General features: G+C 44.0%; 1 protein-coding gene across 7 annotated transcripts in view; it reads left to right on the top strand.

The window, feature by feature from the left end:
* Positions 1 to 21,826, top strand: part of ERC1 (ELKS/RAB6-interacting/CAST family member 1) — a 524,735-nt gene that overhangs the window by 110,807 nt on the left and 392,102 nt on the right. For 4 of the 7 annotated variants that reach the window (XM_024204566.2, XM_024204594.2, XM_024204550.2 and 1 more), the window contains exons 4-6: positions 7,363 to 7,437; positions 17,141 to 17,296; positions 19,223 to 19,306. In XM_024204566.2, coding sequence (XP_024060334.1) covers positions 7,363 to 7,437; positions 17,141 to 17,296; positions 19,223 to 19,306 — 315 coding nt within the window. The remainder of the gene's footprint in view (positions 1 to 7,362; positions 7,438 to 17,140; positions 17,297 to 19,222; positions 19,307 to 21,826) is intronic. The other 3 variants (XM_024204585.2, XM_024204602.2, XM_024204575.2) reach the window with 1 other exon arrangement.

Genomic DNA, 21,826 nt, shown 5'->3' with positions numbered 1-21,826 from the left:
GTAACGATTAACTCTGAAAATGCTGGCATTTTCCTGTCGATACATGGATTCAACAAAGGCAAAGTTTTCCAAAAAGTTGATTGCACATAAAAATTTGGTAACTGAACATACATATAACTAGGTTCATAAATATCCAGTTTACACACACAAATTAGTCACATAATTACACAGGCCTTTTGTTCTCATATGTTTTTTTTATATTTTGCTTATTTGTCTGTCTATACACAAGGGCCAAACCTGATCCTTTGGAAACAGGAGGGAGGAGGATCATTCACAAAGTTTCTGAAATGGGCATTCTGCAGCAACCAAAGTGTTGCATACCTCCTTGTTATACATTTTCCATCTCCTGTCCATTTACATTTGTGCTCTTACAGGTTTCTATATATAAGGAAGATAGAATCCAGAGAATTTCTTGGCCAGATTTAGAACAGTAAGCTCTTGAATGCCTGGAGTGAAGATATTATATTTTCAGACTTTCTCCATTCAGAGTTCTTGTCTTTTTAGTAAATATTGATACTGTTTGCCCCACTCCAGGCTTTTATTTCTGCAGAAGTTAAAATGGCTTTGTGATGGGGGTAGACTAGACCCAGATACCCCCTGTTGGAGGCTTCAGAATCCTGCCACACTTGTCTCAGGAAAGGAGCAGTGGAGAGGTCCTCCAAGTGGGCTAGAGTGGCTGCAGGGGAAGCAGCTGATCAGGGAGGCTGTAGGGGAAGCAGCTGATCATGGCCCAGGAGGGCTATATAGAAAGAGCTGCAGGACAGAGCAGCAGTCAGTTGCTGCCTGGAGTTGGAGGAGAGAGGACTGTGTTCCTGGCTGACTGAAGGAGCAGCAGGATCACAGACAGCTCAGTATGGGCAGGGACCAGAGGAGCAAAGCAGGAGCTTGTGGCTAGTGCTGGGCCTGAGTAAGTATTGAGCCCAGGGAGGGCCGCAAAAGACAGTGTCTCCACGGAGGAAGCCCTGGGGGTATGGACCCATACCAGGGCTGGGACAAGTTAAAGACTGTATACCCCAGAAGGGGTTTCTTTTGTTTCACATAGAGACAGTGTGCGTGACTTGGCCGGAGGGCTGAGTCACTGAAAAACTGCCTGAGAAACCACTGATAGGTCACCATAAACTGAAAGACTGCAGACACACCTGACCGGAAGGGGGCGCTTGTGAGAGGTGGGTGCTATGCCATTACAATTTTCCGACCAGAAGGGGGGCTTGCAAGAGATGGGTGCCATGCCATTACAGGCTTCCATTTATTCCCTCTCTAAGCACCAGCATCAATAGTGAGAAGTCAGGAAGAAGATGTACCTCTTTAGAGAGAGAGAGAGATTCTGCTGCAGAACAGCAGGTGTTGGGAGTGAGACAGGAGATAAGGAGTCTTCGTAGTGTAGTTGAAAGGCTGGAAATCTTATATCTTGGGTTATTTAATCCCTAGGCCTTCTCAGGAAAGGATTTCTTGTGGAGAAGAGAGATTACTGTGTGGTCAGTTTTATTGTGTGTCTTAGGCAAGCGACATTTGGAACTTTGCAATTACTTTTTGATGCCAATCCAATTCTGAAGCATCGAGGAGGGACTAGCAGGATATTTCATAATTTATCACTCAAGTTATTGTCTCATTGCCTTCTCTGGTACATAGAATTGACCCATTTAGAAAACGTAATTCCTTTTAAACTAGTGTAAATGGTGGCTTCTTTGTAATTTGAAGTTCTTCTTTGAGTGATGTCCCTATGGGTGCTCCACTGTAGGTGCGACAGCCACCCCTGCACCTGGGATCAGAGATCTTTAGTAGCAGTGGCCGTTGGACTGCACATGTACTCCTCCATGTCTTGTGCCATGAGCAGCATCTATAGATAGTGCTGTGCAGTCCAACCACCCCAACATTCCTGGACTAAATAGTGGAAAAGCTGATATGGGATTCAGTCAATAAAAAATTAAAAGAATTGGAATATAATTAATACCAGTCAACATGGTGTAGCCTTTGATTTGATTTAAAGTGAATTTAGTAATGTTGTATTGCACCATTGTGGGTTCGGCTCTGGTGGCTATAGTTTCAAGCTCAACAGAGTGAAAGTCACCTCTGCGACTTTCTTCAGATTTAGAGCCTCTAGGAACACACAAAGACCAAGGATATGGACAACATATACATTTACAAGTACAAGGTCTAGTCCGTTTTACAAGTTTTATTAAAGTTACAGTTAAGGTTATAAAAACAACAAGGAGTCTGGTGGCACCTTAAAGACTAACAGATTTATTTGGGCATAAGCTTTCGTGGGTAAAAACCTCACTTCTTCGGATGCATACTTCTTTAGTATGCATGGCTTCTGCAGCTAACTCAGTCATCTTCACCTTCATTTTCCTGTTTGTTCATAATCTGGAAAAGAAAAACAAGCTTTCCTGCTTTTTCAGGTCCCAAACCATTTCTCAATTTGGAATGAATTAGTCCAAAGGTTTTTTTCGTGGGTAAAAACCTCACTTCTTTATTCTCTATGTATCCGAAGAAGTGAGGTTTTTACCCACGAAAGCTTATGCCCAAATAAATCTGTTAGTCTTTAAGGTGCCACCAGACTCCTTGTTGTTTTTGTAGATACAGACTAACACGGCTACCCCCTGATAGTTAAGGTTATGATTAACCAAGCATATGGAAATCCTATAAAGACCTATGCACCGGTAACAAATATAGTCATACTCACATCCTTAACAATATTGTTAGGGTGTGATGGATGCCTTGCCAATTGATCATCAATAGAGGGAGGGTTCCTGATGGAGTCTCCCCATAGGAGATTAATTTTACCCAATCTGGGAGCCCTCTTTTATCTTGTGATTCTGACTACCCGTACGCTGTGCGCATGTGCATGAAAGTGTCCACTCTCTTTTTCCTTATATGTATTGTGTCCCCCAAGAATATTGGGGCATCCTGTTTTTTTATAATTTGTTTATAGTTCCTTTTATTCTCATTAGCATTGACGCACAACCTTTATCATGTGGGTAAGGCACGTATTAGAAAAAATGTGCCTCTAGGTCATTTTGTGATCTAAAATTAATCTTATGGCTAATTTTTCGCAATACCGTCCATTGGTACATGTTTTTCCGTAACCTTGTGGCATCGGGTTATTCTTTGGTTACTTACTTATGTCAAGCATTTCTTAAGCCTAAGGCGTAGTATGGCTAGGGTTACCAGATAGCAACTGTGGAAAAAATGGGACAGGGAGTGGGGGGCTGTCCCTTTAAAACCAGGACATCTGTTAAATAGTTAAATTAAATACTTAAAAAAACCAAACAAACAAAAAAACAAAACACACACAAAAAAACCTAAAATTAAATCGATTGTGTCAGTCAGGTCAACATGAGAAACTTAAAATTTTGGCTTCTGCAGCTAACTCAGTCATCTTCACCTTCATTTTCCTGTTTGTTCATAATCTGGAAAAGAAAAACAAGCTTTCCTGCTTTTTCAGGTCCCAAACGATTTCTCAATTTGGAATGAATTAGTCCCAAGGAAGAAAATATTCTTTCTACGCCAGCAGAAGAAGCTACTTCTATTAAAAGTGAGATTATCACTTCAGCAGTCTCTGAATCCAACTGCTTAAGTGACTTCCACCAGTTCACTGGTGTGACTTTCTTTAAAACGTTTCACGGTAGCAGCCGTGTTAATCTGTATCTGCAAAAAGAACAGGAGTACTTGTGGCACCTTAGTGACTAACAAATTTATTTGAGCATAAGCTTTCGTGGGCTACAGCCCACTTCTTCGGATGCATAGAATGGAACATATATTGAGGAGATATATATACACATACAGAGAGCATGAAAAGGTGGGAGTTGTCTTACCAACTCTGAGAGGCCAATTAATTAAGAGAAAAAAACTGTTTGAAGTGATAATCAAGATAGCCCAGTACAGACAGTTTGATAAGAAGTGTGAGAATACTTACATGGGGAGATAGATTCAGTGTTTGTAATGGCTCAGCCATTCCTAGTCTCTATTCAAGCCTAAATTGATTGTATCTAGTTTGCATTTCAATTCAAGCTCAGCAGTTTCTCGTTGGAGTCTGTTTTTGAAGCTTTTCTGTTGCAAAATTGCCACCCGCAGGTCTGTCATTGAGTTACCAGACAGGTTAAAGTGTTCTCCTACTGGTTTTTGAATGTTATGATTCCTGATGTCAGATTTGTGTCCATTAATTCTTTTGCGTAGAGACTGTCCGGTTTGGCCAATGTACATGGCAGAGGGGCATTGCTGGCACATGATGGCATATATCACATTGGTAGATGTGCAGGTGAACGAGCCCCTGATGGTATGGCTGATGTGATTAGGTCCTATGATGATGTCACTTGAATAGATATGTGGACAGAGTTGGCATCGGGCTTTGTTGCAAGGATAGGTTCCTGGGTCAGTGTTTTTGTTCAGTGATGTGTGGTTGCTGGTGAGTATTTGCTTCAGGTTGGGGGGTTGTCTGTAAGCGAGGACAGGTCTGTCTCCCAAGATCTGTGAGAGTGAGGGATCATCTTTCAGGATAGGTTGTAGATCTTTGATGATGCGCTGGAGAGGTTTTAGTCGGGGGCTGAAGGTGACAGCTAGTGGTGTTCTGTTATTTTCTTTGTTGGGCCTGTCTTGTAGGAGGTGACTTCTGGGTACTTGTCTGGCTCTGTCAATCTGTTTTTTCACGTCAGCAGGTGGGTATTGTAGTTTTAAGAATGCTTGATAGAGATCTTGTAGGTGCTTGTCTCTGTCTGAGGGATTGGAGCAAATGCGGTTGTATCTTAGAGCTTGGCTGTAGACAGTGGATCGTGTGGTGTGTCCTGGATGGAAGCTGGAGGCATGTAGGTAAGTATAGCGGTCAGTAGGTTTCTGGTATAGGGTGGTATTTGTGTGACCATAGCTTATTAGCACAGTAGTGTCCAGGAAATGGACCGCTTGTGTGGATTGGTCTAGGCTGAGGTTGATGGTGGGATGGAAATTGTTAAAATCATGGTGGAATTCGAGGGCTTCTTTTCCATGGGTCCAGATGATGAAGATATCATCAATGTAGCGCAAGTAGAGTAGGGGCGTTAGGGGACGAGAGCTAAGGAAGCGTTGTTCTAAGTCAACCATAAAGATGTTGGCATACTGTGGGGCCATGCGGGTACCCATAGCAGTGCCACTGACTTGAAGGTATATATTGTCCCCAAATGTGAAATAGTTGTGGGTGAGGACAAAGTCACAAAGTTCAGTCACCAGGTTTGCCATGATGGTAATCGGGGTTGCTATTCCTGATGGCTTGTAGTCCATCTTTGTATGGAATGTTGGTGTAGAGGGATTCTACATCCATAGTGGCCAGGATGGTGTTTTTTTGGAAGATAATGATAAATTACATGGAATTCAAACCCTGTTCTCTTCACCTTCCATTAAACATGTTTTCACTCTTGATGGAGTTGTAAACACGGGCTTTAAATTCAGTGAGTATTTTTAAAGATGTAAACTGGGGCTTCTGGTTTCAGACAGTATTTACTCAAAGCCACTTAACAGATATTTATGGAATTTAAACTGGTATTGTTGTGTGGCTTTTCTTCTGTGTGGCCTCAGTGAAAACATTGACAAGGGACTCTCTGTTTCACTGTCAAATCTGAGAGTAGCATGTGTATTTTTAGAGATTTTTCTGGCCTAAACCCTATGTGTACTGGTTTATTTGCTAGCTGACTATTACTAATAGGTTTTCAGTTTAGACTGACATTTATCTGTAAAGATAGCATCTCAGAAAATACACAAATTATATATATATATATATATAGAGAGAGAGAGAGAGAGAGAGAGAGATTGTTGGCTGTATCGTCATCACATACAAGTATAAACATCTAGAAAGTTCTGTGTTTTAAAGGCAAGAAATGGAATGGCCTAGAGATTTAGAGACCTGAATTCCAGATTGCTAAATCTTGCTCTGATACAGGCTCCCATTGTGGTCTTTGTCAAATCAGTTCACCATTCTGCCTCAGTTACCCTATCAGCAGGTACTTACCTACCTGACAGAGTTTTAAATAATCTTTGCATATCTTTTGAAAGCACTATATAAATCAGCGTTGCAAATTCTGTTTGCTTGTTTCAGGACCGGCTCCAAGGTTTTTGCTGCCCCAAGCGGCGGGGGGGAGAGAGGGGGGGGCGCGGGAAGCCGCAATCACGATCGGTGGCACTCCAGCGGCAGCTCCACCGCGCCGCTTTCTTCTTCGGCGGGAATTCGGCGGCAGGTGCTTCCCTCCGAGAGGGACCCGCCACCGAACAGCCCGACGTGCCGCCCCTTCCCCTTGGCCGCCCCAAGCACCTGCTTGTTGGGCTGGTGTCTGGAGCCGGCCCTGCTTGTTTATATGGGGGCAAAGAACCTTTTTGACCTTTTGGAAAGGGTGAGTGAATATTCTTTTTTGTCTGGGCCAGGAAATCTAAATTGTTATATTAGGTAAAGTGCAATAACAATTTAGATTTGTGTGCACCATAGCACAGTGAAATTTGGGTATGGCAATGTTTTGGTTGCCTACATTTCTCTCGTATTTAATATCGTAGTGTGTGACATGAGGGTGATACATACATTTAACATCTAAAGGCCTGCTCTTCATTTTTGAAGATGAATACAGAGAAGAGGGACAGATACACTATAACAGATCAGTTTTTTCTCCAGCTACCTATTTGTATCCTGCAGCAACTTGGAAAGTGCTGTAGAGCAGTTCAGCTTGTTGCCATTTATATTCTCTAGGCAGCTCTCTGGAACGCTCTAGCAACCTGAGTGCATGCCCTTTACATATCTACAGAAATATCACACAGGCATTTGTCATCCTCCCCTTTGCACATTGTGAGCCTCTGGAGCAACTTGCTATCCAATCATGTTTTTTCAGCTACTTTCAGCCTCTGTGCAGGGAGATTTTCATCATAGGTAACTAGGTGGTTGCTACTCTGGGGGTGGAAAATATGGAAAGGAGCATTATCAACACAGATGCTCACAACAGCATGTTTAATAAAAACAGCAATAATCTGGTTTATGTTTATCTTCTTTAAAATAGTTCTATCTTCTATGTGAAGACAATTGCCTTTAAAAAACGGAGGATTCACTCACCAGCAAGGTAGTGGAGATTTTGAGTACGTCAGTTTTACAGTTTATTTTGGATATTTTTATTTTGGTGGTCAAAGACCAAGTTTCTATTGTGCCTGTGTAACTGAGCTAGAGTTCTGTTCACTGGACTGCAGCCCGTCCTCTATGATGTGAAAGGAAGATTGAAGGGTTGGAAACATCAGAGGGCTGTAGAAGGGTAGAATTCTGCTGCATTAGAAAGAGAAGGTTCTGATAACTTTCCCTGGAGTCTGTGGAGTGGAGTGAAATATCATTGTTTTCACTCTTTCCTCCTTGTTCTTCTGTTATAGGAGATGCATCGTCGGTTTGAAAATGCCCCTGACTCAGCCAAGACAAAAGCTCTACAAACTGTTATTGAAATGAAGGTAAGAGAGTCCACACTGGCAGATGGGGATCCTATTCTTTTGGACGGTATATGAAGTCTTTCAGATAGCATAAAGCATGAGACGTCCGACAGCAGATACAATACATAGTCCAGTATTACTAATGGAAAAAAAATCTTGGAGATTTTCATTGATCAGGCAGGTTAGAGAACTAGTTCATTGCATGATAGAAGTCTGCTTTTCATCTACCTGGAGTGTTATTTATAGTTTACAGCCAATAATCCATTGTATTATAAGGACAATATGAGGAGATAAGTGGGTGCCTTTTAATGGTGGTGTGAATTCTTTCCCATCACAGTATTTTCTGAACTTTTGAAAGGGTATTGGTGGCACCCAGAGTGCAAAGCAACATTAGATATTTGCATTCCAAAACATCTTATGTGAAGCAGGTGATTCAGTCAGAAAGGGGCATCAATACCACCTTCATCCTGAATTATAGCTAGATACAGTTTTGTGGTTTAGTCTTTAAACTAGTGATGCAGGATTTAGAGCAACATAGACAACTTGTAGGAGCCTGTCGCGGGGTAGATTCCCCCCTTTGATGGGGTGTCAGGTCACATGTGGTCAAAAGAAAGGTCGGAGGCGGTCCCACAGCCAGTTAGGTCCTTTGCTGATGACCCTTACTATAAAATGTGGCCATATTGCCTAGTGACTGGAGTTAATAAAGTCGCGCTTCCACACAGGGCTGCGTGGCCAATGGCTAGAGTCAATAGAGTGACCCTTTCGTTCAGGGCAGCGTAACCTAATGGCTGGAGTCAATAAAGCAGCCTTTCCTCTCGGGGCGGTGTGGCCGCTTGGCCTGTGGGGGGGGGGGTGGGGGGCGCCACCTATGTGTGTGGTATCCAGGATACGGGGACTTGAAAATCCTACTACTACAGGCCCTCCCTGCTCCTCCAAGTAGTAGTCTCGGGCCCTGGCGGTGGTGTGGGGTGCTCACCACTGAGTCAGTGGGGATACTCCCGAAACACAGTGACTGGTTCCTCGGGTCACTCACAGGAGGAAAGTCTAAGTCCCCTGGGCTGCTTCTTACCCTTTCTCTCTTGGCGATGTTCCCTGGTTCTCCTGGGTTTCTGGGGTCCTCTAGTGGTGTACCCTTCTGCTGGTGTGGTCTCTTCTCTGGGCTCATCAGGCAGACTGGTGTCCATCTGGAACTCTGTGTGCCGTGGCTTTGTAGTTGGGACCTGTAGCCACTCCCTGGTGAGAATCTGCATCCTCCCCCTTCAGCAGCCTGCCCAGATTGAGTTGGGCTGCTTCCTTTTATACTCTGCCTTCAGGCTGAGCATGCCCACCAGAGTCAGAGGGGCAGGGCTTCCTCGGCCTGCAAAGAACATTTAACCCTTTCAGGGCTGGTGCGGGGCAGGTACACAATATCACAGATCCCAAGGACCACAAGTGGATTGCATATATATTTACACAACTTCATGTAGCTGTATGCCAGATTGTATGTTCCATAATGTGCATGAAACGTGTAGTATTAATAAATACTTTCTCTTCCTACTCATCTTTGCATTCACACTCTCTTCCTTTTCACCACTTCTCACTCTTGTTCTCCAAATATTAACTTTCTCTATAGCCATTTCTCTCCTTTCCGTTCTGGAGTCTCCCAATCCTTTCCCCATGCTTCCTAACAGGCCAGCCAGTTTTCCTTTTGAAAACAAATAGCTGGTCTTTTTCCCTTTCTATCTCAGATTGTTAGCTGCAGTGCATGCCTCAATAACCCCCTTTTTACACTTTGAGATATGCACGAATCAAATTCTATTGCATATATTATGCAAGAGATCAGACTGCATGATCATAATCCCTTCTGGCCTTCTCAATCTATGCATTTAGTTGGGGAAAATAACAAGTAAAAGAAGTATGTGGTGAGCATAGGATAGAAAGGGGGGTAGTGTCAAACCCTACAGTTTTTCCAGGGAATGCGTTTGCTAGTAGTCCCTGGAGAAACTGAGTAGAACAAACATGTCTGCTTTTAGAGGATGCATTTTATAAATGAATAGGCATGTGTGTAATAGTGAGCATAAGGGCTCTGTGTTCTGTGTGCATCAATTTCTTTTCAAGTTATTGCATGTGTCCATTCCATTTCAGGTGTGTGCATGTCCTATGCACTGTTGTCAGAGATTTTCCCCTCAGGTGTAACCCATCGAGGCAGTGCATGTGCCCTCTGCCGCCTTGTGCTGCTGCACAATAGTATAAAGGGCACCCCCAATGCCTCATAGGTCCTTCTGACTGCCCATGATGGTTGTTGAAGTGTGAGATCATGCTATTGCAAGTCTTTTCCTCATTTTGTGTTTTATATATAGTTGGTACTCATTTTAGTACATTAGTAGACATAATGTTAGGTACTGTAATTACAAAAGTAAGTTTCTTTTTAAAATGTATTTTTAAACACTTCAGTTTCTGTTCATGGGTAATTGGTGCTGGCGCATGCCTAGATTATCGGGCTTCAAGGACCTAGATTATCTGCCATTCTTGTAAAAAAACCGATGCCAGTGAGTGACTCGCACTCCAGTTGCCTGAAGTGTCTTGGGGATACTCACATTCACAATTAATGCCAAATTTTCAGGAATTTTAAACCAAGTACCAAGAAGGACAGGGAGGCCAGGTTTACGTTTCTGCGATGGAGGCAGTCCTGTGCACACTCTTGGAGCCTTCCCGCTCAGAGTAGGTACCGAACACATTGGAATCCATCAGAAGTGCTCCTCCTGGTCTTGCTGATCCTCATGGCCATTCTCCCTCCCGGGTACTGAAGAAGAGGCAGCAGAAGATGGTGTCTAAGGACAAAGTATCTGGGAGATCAAGGTTCCCTGGCTCAAATTCCAGCGGCAAGAATGTGGACAAAGACACTGTGTTCAAGGCCAAGGCACTCTCTGAAGCAGTCAACTGCTCAGGCAGGACTGTTGGCACTGGCCCCGGCCCATTGAGACTGGCCAGTAAGTGGCTCCTTCTAGTGCAACTTGATGTCTCAGCACTAGGAGACTTTCCCGGTACTGTTGACTCCCAAGGCTTATACAGTGGCTAGGGATCCTTCTGAGTCTCTCGGTACCAGTTTCATTGGCCATGCAAGAGTCTTCTCGCCCAGCGCAGACAGTTGCTATTGTAGCCTTACTGGTGGCTTTATCCTAGCATGTGGTACCGTGGACTCCCATGTGCCTCTTCATGCGGTGCTATCCAGAGGGAAGTCAGCTGTGTTCTCTCCAGGGCCACCTTTTCCAGGTTCCTGAGATCAATCCCAACATCCAGGAACAATCCTCCACTTGGTTGGAGGAGGCTGATCCATCTTTTGATTCAGAGTTGGCTTATACATTTTACAGTCACATCATGTACCTCACCATTCTCCTTTGAGCGCCTACCACCCTTGGTATCCTCTAAGTCTCTGTCATGGCCACCAAGCAGGAACCCATGGCCAGGAAGAAATTGGACTGCGCCCTCTCAGTTCCTTCTTACCATCTGTGACGGTTGCTGGAACGACCCCTCTTGCTGTAGCATGGCTTCTTTCCCAGTGGCTTGGACTTTCTCTCTTCGTATTTTATATAGGTATTGTAGTTAGTGTATATAGTTCTTAGTTAGAATTAGTGTATACAGTAATGTTAGTAGTTGTCCCCATTGTCAAGGGAATTTTTGCCCCAGGTGCTGGGCATGCTTCAGTCCCCGGGCTTCAAGCCGTGTGCCTCGTGCAGCAAGCTGATGCCATTTAATGACCCTCACACTAACCGTCTAAAGTGTCTGGGGGAGTCCATGTTAAAGAGAAGTGCCAGATCTGCCAGGATTTCAAACCCCGCACTAGAGAGGATAGAGACATTCGGCTGAAGACCATTCTTATGGGGGCAGCCCTCAGATCAGCCTTGGAGCCGAATCGACGCTGAGCACTTCGATACCTGTGCAGAGCGCTCCCCTGGCACCATGCTCTTCCTGGCACTGCTCTCCATCCCCAGTGCCAAGGAAGAGGCATAAAAAACACACCAAGAGAGGGCGTTCTCCGGTGCAGGGAAGAGACAAGTGGGGTGCAACTAGCATAGTGAGATCTGTGTTGAACTACACCTCCTCCCCAGAGTCTCTGATGGTGCTGCCGACTCCACCTAGAGCACTGAATCTGATACAGGACCCATCATAGACTCCGGGGAGCAGCTGTGGGGTCGGGCATCTGTTGGCCCCTTCAACACCTGAGGCTTTCCAGGCAGCAAAGGACCTGCTGTCCCTCCCAATCCCGCCAAGCCTTCAGGACCCCTCGTTAACCAAGGCAATGGAGGACAGAAAGGTGCAGAGTGCGGTGAGCTCCACCGTGGCACCGACCACTGTGGCACCATCCAGGGGCAAGCCCTCCATGGTCCTGTTGCAGCAGTCACAGGCCCATTGCCAGTCTTTGGTCCCCTGGTGCTGCACAGAGGTGCAAGTGGGTATTGCACTGCCATGGTCTCCAGGGAAGGAATCCTCTTTGGAATCTGAAGAGGAATCCTTTGCTCCCCCCCAAGACCTACAGGTACCCAGCCTACACTCCTGACTTCAGTACTGGCCCTCCTGCCAGCACCTGGCCACCGGGCCACTGGTTGACGCAGTGGCAGTACTGGAATCTTGGGGTTTTCCCCCAGTACCTGGGCCCCCTTCCCACTGCACATACTCGGTGGTGTCAGAAAAGCGAGCTACTGTCTCTTTCTGCCTGGCACCAGACCCTGACTCCGATACTGACCCCAGTGCCGACAACCAGGAAATGGCCCCAGTGGACATGGTGGAAGTGGAGGAGGAGGAAGCCTGTCCTCCAGCACAGGCCTCTTCCTTGTTATCACCAGACAAGACTGTCACAGGCCCTAGTAACCCACTCACACAGGGTAACTTCAGGGCCCACCAGGAGCTCCTGAAAAGGGTTGATGCGAACTTGGGCCTAGAAGTTGAGGAGCTTAAGGAGTCAGCACACAGCCTATTCGACATCCTGGCTGCAGCTGCTCCTTCCAGAATGGCCTTGCCCATTAACGGAGTGGTGAGGGGCCCATCAGAACACTCTGGCAGACTCCTTCTTCTCTGTCCCCACCTCAAAAAGGGCAGAAAAGAAATACTATGTCCCAGCCAGTGGGTTTGAGTACCTTTACTTACCCTCTCCTGCATCTCCCTCCCCAGGGTTTCTGGTGTGGTTGATGGCAATTGAGCAGGGCAGACAGGAGCATTTGAGTGCTACCCCCAAAAATAAAGAGGCCAAGAGACTGGACCTGTTTGGACATAAGTTTTATTGAATGGGCAGTGTCCAGTTATGTGTATCCAACCAGCAAGCCCTGCTAGGGAGATGCGAGTTTAATCTGTAGGACTCATTATACAAATTTAAGAACTCCCTGCCACAGGAGTCAAGGGAGGAGCTCACGGCCATCCTAGAGGAGGGAAAGACTGTGATCAGGACCTACCCTTTGAGAGCACCTCCCTGATCTCGGAACAGATGGACTCAAGGGCCAGTCTTTGTTTCTTGGGCCTTTACATACCTCCAGTTTCAAGGAAGCACCTTAGCCCCAACAGCCTCCCATGTTCACGGTGCCTCCCAGGCAGGAGTCCGACAAGAAGAAAAGAAAGGGTTATAAGTGACGCCAACCCTTCCCTCCAACCACAGCCTCCCAGTCGGGCTCTTATAGATATCCCGGCAGGGCCAGGCAGGCCTTTTGAAGGTATGCCTGAGGGAGATATACCAATGTCAACTCCAGATCGATCTCCCCTTTTGTTTTTGGACTGCCTGTCACCCTTCAGCCTGGCATGGTCATATAGAACATCAGACCATTTATTGAGTACTGAGTACAGTAACAGTTGGCTACACCCTCCAATTTTCATCCACCCTGCCCTCCAATCCCCCATCCCTTTCCCTCTTCAGGGACCTTTCTCATGAGCAGCTTCTCATCCAGGAAGTGCAAGCCTCCTACATCTTGGGGCCATAGAGGAGGTTCCTCGAGACTTGAGAGGGAAGGGGTTTTACTCCCGATATTTCCCATGAGCAAGAATTGAAGAAGAAAAAAATGGTTATTAACCTTTTGTAACTGCTGTTCTTTAAGATGTGTTACTCATGTCCATTCCATGATCAGCCCTTCTACCCCTCTATTGGAGCTACTTGCAAGAAGGAACTGAGAGGGCGCGGGGCCAGTGGCATCCTTTATACCGATGCATGTGCACACAACACCAGAGGGGGCTAATGGATACCACCTAGGGAAAAATTTCAGGCAACTGTGAATGTGGTACGCACACAACTAGCATGGAATGGACATGAGCAACACATCTCGAAGAACAACAGTTACAAAAGGTTAATAACCAGTTTTTAGAATTGGAAAAGGAACAGAGAAGGGCAACAGAAATTATTAGGAGTATGGAACAGCTTCCATATGAGGAGAGATTAAAAAGATTGGGACTGTCCAGCTTGGAAAAGAGACGACTAAGGGGGGATATGATAGAGATTTATAAAATCAAGAATGGTGTGGGGAAAGTGAATAAAGAAGTGTTATTTAAGCCTTTGCATAATGCAAGAACACAAGAGGTCACCCAATGAAATTAATAGGCAGCAGGTTTAAAACAAACATAAGGAAGAACTTCTTCACACAATGCTCAGTCAACGTGTGGAATTTGTTGCCAGGAGATGTTGTGAAGGCCAGAAATATAACTGGGCTCAAAAAAGAATTAGATAAGTTCGTAGAGGGTAGGTCCATCAATGGCTATTAGCCAAGATGCACAGGAACGCAACCCCATGTTCTTGGTGTCCCTAAATCTCCGACTCCCAGAAGCTGGGACTGGACGATGGGATGAATCACTCAACAATTGCCCTGTTCTGTTCATTCCCTCTGAAGCATCTGGCACTGGCCACTGTCAGAAGAGAAGATACTGGGCTAGATGGCCGGTTGAGCTGATCCAGTATTACTCCTGGGGGATTTCTGCGCCACTGCGCATGCACAGAATTCATGTGTCCCGCCTAATTTTATTTTTTTCTACAGAAAATACAATCTGCCCCAGAAGTGCTGCAGTTCTGTCTTTCGCCCACCAGAGGTCACTGTGGCGCCAGAACAGGCAACAGCAGGAATGCAGCAGTCTGTTCTCATGCCACAGTGGCCTCTGGTGGGCAAAAGGTAGAACTGCAGCACTTCTTGAGCAGATTGTATTTTCTGTGGGGAGGAATTTTTTGTGTGTGCATGCAGTGGCACATATTTCCCCCAGAAGAAGTTCATCACAGCACCTGGCCCATGGAGCCAGATTAGGACAGTGTGTGGCACACGGGGCTGCTGGGGGTCCCAGACTGGGGTTCAGAATGGCTAGTGAGGGGACAGACTAGGGCGTGGGCTCAAAAGCTAGTGGGGTGACAGGGTTGAGCCAGGGTCTGAATGTGAGTGGGGGTACATGGCCACATGGGGATGGGGGAGGAGGCTGCAGAGACCCATTGGGATGGGAGGTGCGGGGATGGGGCAGATGTGCCTGACTGAATGGGAGAGGTTTTGGAGCAGCCAAGGTCTACATGGGGGAGGTTCTCTTCCCCTCCCAAAAAAAACCTGTTCCATACTTCTCCCACCCACACCCAACAACCCTGGCTCAGTCCAGGCTCCTTCCTTGTCCGTCAGTTCCTCCGCTACCCCTGACGCTCCCAAGCCTTTGCACTGCTTTTTTTGGGTCTGTATTGATACAGACATACTTGCTGACAGATATTTTGAAATAAATTACCAAAATAATTGAAACTGGCATGATTATATTTTGGCAAATAAAATATTCAGAATTTTAAAATATTTTGCGCAGAATTTTTTATTTTTTGGTGTGGAATTCCCCCACTCGTACAGTATGGCCCTTCTGAATCATACTCATAGCTTCAGTTTGGCCTTGACAACATTGGTTTTCCAATGTCCTGACCTTCTCGAACAGAATTCCATTGACTTCACCGTTGGACCCAAACCTGATCTCTCAAGACCACGGTCACCCTCCTCTACCCTAACTTTCAGGCCATCCACTCAGTGTTTTCCCCTATCTGGGCTCTGATCCATCATGTGTAGGGCTATTTGATATTCCAGAAACAGCAAATTCTTCCCATTTGTTCCATCAAGGTCCACCTTGCAGCTGTCTCAGCTTTTCCCCGATCCTGTGACAATCAGATTTCTAAAGGGTGTGAACTGTTTATATCCCCAAGTAGGGATTCATGTGACTTAAACCTGTTGTTAATGAAGGTAGTGAGTTCTCCATTTGACCTGTTGGCTGCCTGTTCATTACTTCCTCTCTTAATGAAGGTAGCCTTTTTTGTGTCAATTACATCAACCAGGAGAGTGGATGAATTACAAGCTCTAGTGTCTGAACCTCTTTATGCAGTCTTCTAAAAGGACAAGCTGTACCTGTGCCCTCATCTGTAGTTCCTCACCAAAGTGATGTCTCAGTTCCATATTAATCAGGCTATCTGTTTACCAGCTTTTCCCCCTAAGCCTCTTACTCATAAGGATGAGGAGAGACTTCACATGTTAGATGTCAGGAGGAGAGTAGGATAGTGTTGGCGTTTTACCGGGACAGAACTAAATAATTCCAATCATCTTCACTGTTGTTCTGGCAGTTGCAAACTGGATGAAGGGCAGGTCCCGACTCTTCTCAAAGAAACTCATCCTGGATCTCCTCTTGTATACGTTTGTGCTATGACTTGGCCAATGGAACCCCTCCAAAGAGAGTGTTAGCACATTCATCGAAGGCTCTAGGTTGCAAATGCCCTTCTTCCTCAAGTGCCTATTCTGGACATTTGCAAACTTGCATACCTTTGCCACCTCTTATGATGTTTCTCAACAATCTAGAGATGATGCCGAGTTTGTTGTGTGGCCCTTCAATATTTATTCAGGTAGACTCCGATTCTCCCCTCCAGACTGAACTGCTTGTGTGAATCACCTGAAGTGGAATGGACGTGTGCAATCACTCAAAGAAGAAACAGTTACTATCATGTTCTCTGAGATGTGTTGCATATATCCATTCCACAATCCACCTTCCTTCCTCTCTCTACTGGAGTCTGTCTGGTAAGAAGGAATTGAGGGAGACAATAAACCGAGTAGATTGGAAGATCTCCATTCATTCTGTTACAGCATGAAAAAGACAACAGATTGGATTGCTTACTTGTAACATATATATATTTTTTTAACTATGTAGAAATGTTTGAAAAAGTATGTGTGAGATTTGGACTAGTTTAGCAACCCCTATATGTTCATCCATTCAGGAATAGATTGATATCAGTACATCAATTCCATGCTTTATGGTGTTTAATGTGTTCCTCATTGTCACCTAGACCTCATCAGTAGAAGCTGAGACTAACTTGTTTCACAAGCTCTCGTCTCTCATACTTGTGGCACATCCATGGCTTAGGTTAACTATGAATCTGCTGTTTGTACTAATACTGTGGCTATCACCATAATAATTTCTCTGGTATATATCACCTCAGGACTGCAAAGTGACTGTTTTATAGTCTCTTACTTAGTGTTCACTTCATATGCCACCCATAGCAACAACCTAGTTCACAGGCTTAAACTCCTTTACTTTCAGAATGGAGAGAATTGGAGAAAAGTACCCTCTCAGGAAGCCAGTCTTAGCTGCTCAGCGAGATGATGTTTAAATAGGTGCAGAGTAATTACTCAGGGAATGTTTATTAAGGGGCAGTTACAACTCTGGTGCATTCATATACATTGTTCCTTTTATGGTGTCTTTCCCTCTCTTCTTACTCTTTCAGGACTCAAAAATCTCCTCCATGGAACGTGGCCTCCGTGACTTGGAAGAGGAGATTCAGATGCTGAAGTCAAATGGAGCTCTAAGCACAGAAGAGCGTGAGGAGGAAATGAAGCAAATGGAGGTGTACCGTAGTCATTCCAAATTCATGAAAAACAAGGTAATGAGAGAACAATGATAGTAGCATAATGAACTCTGAGCCTTGGGGAACAGGTGGGAGAAGTACTCTTACGCATGTCATCGAATCAAGGGATAGAGTTGGGACCTGCCCTGTACTGTGAGCATTGGGAAATAGGAGAGGAGGCATCTGCATTCTACTCTGAAATGACGAGACTAGCCTTAGAATATTTAACAAAGGAAAATGGAATATTTAAGGAAAACTATAGAACTGTGGGCCAGATTCTGCCTTTAGATTTACACTCACAGCTTCCATTGACTTAACTGAGATTTGTGCATATCTTTGGTTCTTTTTATAGTTTAGGTTAATTAAGGGCATGTCTACACAAACACTTACTGCATGGCAAGCTGGGTCATAGATCTACAATGCTCTAGCATGCCACATGCTAACTGTGTGTGTGAACTCTGCTGATGCGCACTAGAAGTTCTCTAGTGGGCATCAGCAAGGTCCATACTGTCAGTTAGTGTGTGGTATGCTGGAGCGCTGTAGGTTGACACCCCAGCTTGCCATGCAGTAAGTGTTCGTGTAGACATGCCCTTAGTTTAGCAGCCTTTTCAAACATACTTTTATGGAGGGAGAAAAGTATTTCTTCCCATTTGACCTGTCGGATCACTGTGACATAACCAAGAGATTTAGCATTATTTCAAGTCTGGGCTGAGCATGAACTGTAGTGAAGGGGTTTCTATTACACTGCCCTTCCAGTAGTGTTGTCATAAAATGAACAGATTCTAGTGGTGTCATAAAATGAACAGATTCTGCTTCAGCAGTGGTGCCAAGATTTATTCAAACTTATGAGTATGTTTGTTCTGCAAGGCAGGATGGCATTGAGAAACACCGGTACTTTGGCACAGAGCTTGGTATCAACACTGCTTGCCGGACTATGTAGAGTTTAAGATCACTTCATACTTTGTTTCTGCTGGATACTGTGGAGTGCTCACTACTGTATTTGTCCTGCAGTGAGATGATTTGTTTAAACAATACAGTTCTAACCTGTTAGAGAAAGTTAAACACAAAGATTACAATCCCCTAAAGCAGAAATATATGTGGTAATAAGACTTGTTAGTGCTCCCACCACTCTAGTAGATTGACTCACCCCAGGAAAAACGTCTCTGTTTTTTAAATAGTGCTTTTTATCCTGTTGAGTTACCACTAGCAAATGAAGGGGGGAGGGGGAAACATTTTAGGCATATGCAAAAACCACTTGAATTACCAAGCCTTCGTACTGCCTTACCATATCCAGTTATTTCCCCCTCACTGTGTTAGAAACTCACGTCACCTCGTCCTCTCCCTTTACAGACTTTATGAGCCTATTTCCTTTTGATCAATTTCTGGATCTCTTCCATACATCACACACACTTCTCTCCTGCTGACAACTTCCTCCCTACCCCTTGTTGATTTAACAGCCTTATCCCACTTGTGGCTTATGTCCAGCCACAATCCCATTGTCTTCTCATATCCCTCTGTCTTGTCTTGCTTAATAAATGCACATAATTGTCCTTTTAATAATGTATTGTGTTGATGTCAAGAGCTGCTTCCTGGCATATTACTCCAGTTTACACCTTTGAAGTGAATGATTTTTCTCTCACTATTTCTGTCTTAATTTTCTACTTGCTCCCAGTTTCAAAATGGTTGGGTAATATGCCCTAGATCTGAAATATAAAAATTGACACTACAAACATGGTTACAGTTAGATTTATATAAGTATGATGATGAAACTCTTGCCTGGGGACTTGTGAAAATAGAAGAACTTTAAACTCCTGTGATCATGACAGCAGGGATGAGGGAATGAGTGACCAGTTGTGATCTTGCTGTGTAGTTTTGTCACATTTAGTCACTATGATGGCTGAAACAGGTCAGCTAGAAGACAACAAATGATAAACACTGAAAAGAATAACAATGTCGTGGCAGGTAGAGCAACTGAAGGAAGAGCTAAGTGCCAAAGAGGCTCAAGGGGAGGAGCTGAAAAAAAGAGTGGCTGGTCTCCAGGCCGAGGTCTCTGCCGTAAGATTCATCTCTTTGTGTGCAGTGGCCATTCATTGGGTCTTTGCTAGGTCTGTGGCTTTCTGGTAGCTTACACTTTTCTTCTTTTACACGACAGTAGAACTAACCAGTTTGCTCTGCTCTGTATCTGCCTCTTGTTCACATCAGCTTGGCATCTGTAGCATCACTGTTCAAAACACACTCTGAATACCCTGTTTGTTGTCTTAAATAGAAAGATTCAACTTGATGGTAATTTGTTCTTTCATATTGGGACAGATTTTCAAAAGTGCTCAGTACCCACAATTGCAGTTAGATTTTTAAGAAGAGCTGCAGTTTTATTTAGGCACCAAAATAAGCGCCTAGTTTTTCTACAGCATGTGTGGAGCTCTTTCGAATATCTCTCCAAAGATGTAACAGTGGGAGCTGCTGAACACTTTTGAAAATATATCCTTGATGTAGTTGCCTAAATGAGATCTGTGCATTTTTGAAAATCTGGCCCTATATCATTTCTGCAGTATACGTTTAAGTTTTTCCTTACTGTAAAGTACGTGAATGCTCTGGGTGATCAGTGTGTGTTCAGGAGCAGAGAGATGTGAACACTTCAGGCTGCCTTCATTTCCTGTGCAGCTTTGAATGGTATGCACTGCATTCCTTCCTAAAGAGCTTGAGCATGATAGCTCGGGGGGTGGGGGGGCTCAAGACTCTGAAATTTTGCATCTGGGGACAATGAATTTATGACATTGCCTGGGACTATTAATATTGTGTACTATCTGTATGCCGGTAAAACTTCATCAGGTTAAAATATCTGGGCTAAAAGGGTCTAAATTCTCTCTTCTTCAGGTGGAGCCAAAGTAAATTCTATTTTTTCAAAAGCAAAACTGACCAGTGATTTTTACTCTAATTTGTGTTGCCTCCGAATTGGAGAATGTAGTGCCATCTGAAGCTTATAGTTTTTTTTGGTTGAGAGACGGTAAGAAAACTGAACTAGCCCCAAATTCTGTAATTACTTTCCATTTCTTATGCTGTACCCAAGGTAACTAATGCATCTAGTTTTTGTTCTATAGGAATAAAAGTTTGAGAGGCTGACCGCAGAAACTGCTACAGTTCACACTTAGGTGCCTCTCTGGTAAATGGAATGAGGGATCTATTTATTGAAGTATTTGCTATCAGTAGAAAGAACTAAGGTGTCTAATGTTCATCTTACGCTAGATGCTAAAATCAGAATTAAGTTAATGACTTACCATTTAATAGTCCTCTAAATTAAATTCTCTTTAACTTCTCTCCAGTTTTTCCATTAAAAAATGGAGAAAGAAATTTTAAACTCTCACCAGTTTCTACACACCTACACTCATCTCCCCTACAGACTGTTTTACTCCGGGACACACAGGTCTGAGGTGAAAAGGGTTAGAAAAACTTCAACAGCATCCAAGAAAGAGGATTTTTAAAATATCCATCCATCAACAGAGTATTGTCAATATATAAGGAAACTTCCTTACTTTCATCTAAGGACTCAAAAGATTATTTTTAAGACATCTGTATTGCTATTAACACCTCAGATTATTAAAACTGACTGTTTTTAAAATATAGTTTATTCTTTTAAAAAATACGATTTATGCTTTTTTCATGTTGTGTATTTCACTCAGTTTGGAAAACAAAATTGGACTGGTCAGTTTCATTTTAGTTTATCTGGTTTGCATGCATTTAGCATGCTCTTGGGCTTGGGTTTCCGGCACTGCTGGGGAAGTTGTTTGTAAATTGTTCTAAAACATTTCTGTTCATGTTTGGTTTTACAAAGACCTGTTTCTCCTTCTTAGATCAAAATGTTAGGCCTAAATTAAATTACCCTTTTTAGGGGAGGAGGCAAAACCAGAAATTTCCAATTATAAGCCTGGATTTGTGTCAGTTTGTAGCCTCAACCAATCCCTCTCTCTAAGCATGTATTCTTGCCTTCAGCTTTGGTTCTAAAGATGTCCTGGGTGATGGTTGTTTTTAGACTGAGGTTATTAATCTTATCCTACTACTCTGCAGATGAAATTTTTCACTCATTCATTGAGATGAGAATCTGATTCACCATCTCTTGAAACCATGGGAATTTTACCACTGTCTTCAGTGGACTCTAAATCTGGATAGAGATTTTCATTGCATGGCAATTCCAAAAGCAGCTTTTTTAGTATGATTTGTCTAATCTTGGTGTTAGTAGTTTTACACTATACTCGGACTCACTTTAAGAAAGATTCCCAAATAAAGGGATGTTTCTCTCGTCAAGAGGGGTGAAATGCTAGTTTTACCAAATTTAAAAATGAAAGGTATGTTTAACTGACATTCTCTCTGGAGATGGGTTTGGATTGGTGAGCTTAAAGGGGGGAGAAGAAACCAGTTCAAGTGACAAAAGGCAAACACCCATCAAAGAGATCACTCAGAGGTATACCCAAACATATCTGATCTCTTTAGGTGTTTATAATTAGGGTTACCATACGTCCGGATTTTGCCGGACATGTCCGGCTTTTTGGGACTCAAATCCCCGTCCGGGGG

The sequence above is a fragment of the Terrapene carolina genome, unplaced genomic scaffold (genome assembly GCF_002925995.2).
Source record: "Terrapene carolina triunguis isolate 2854851 unplaced genomic scaffold, T_m_triunguis-2.0 Scaffold190, whole genome shotgun sequence".
NCBI lineage: Eukaryota > Metazoa > Chordata > Testudines > Emydidae > Terrapene > Terrapene triunguis.
Note: the sequence above shows the minus strand (reverse complement) of the source record. Positions and strands in the feature narration are given on the sequence as shown.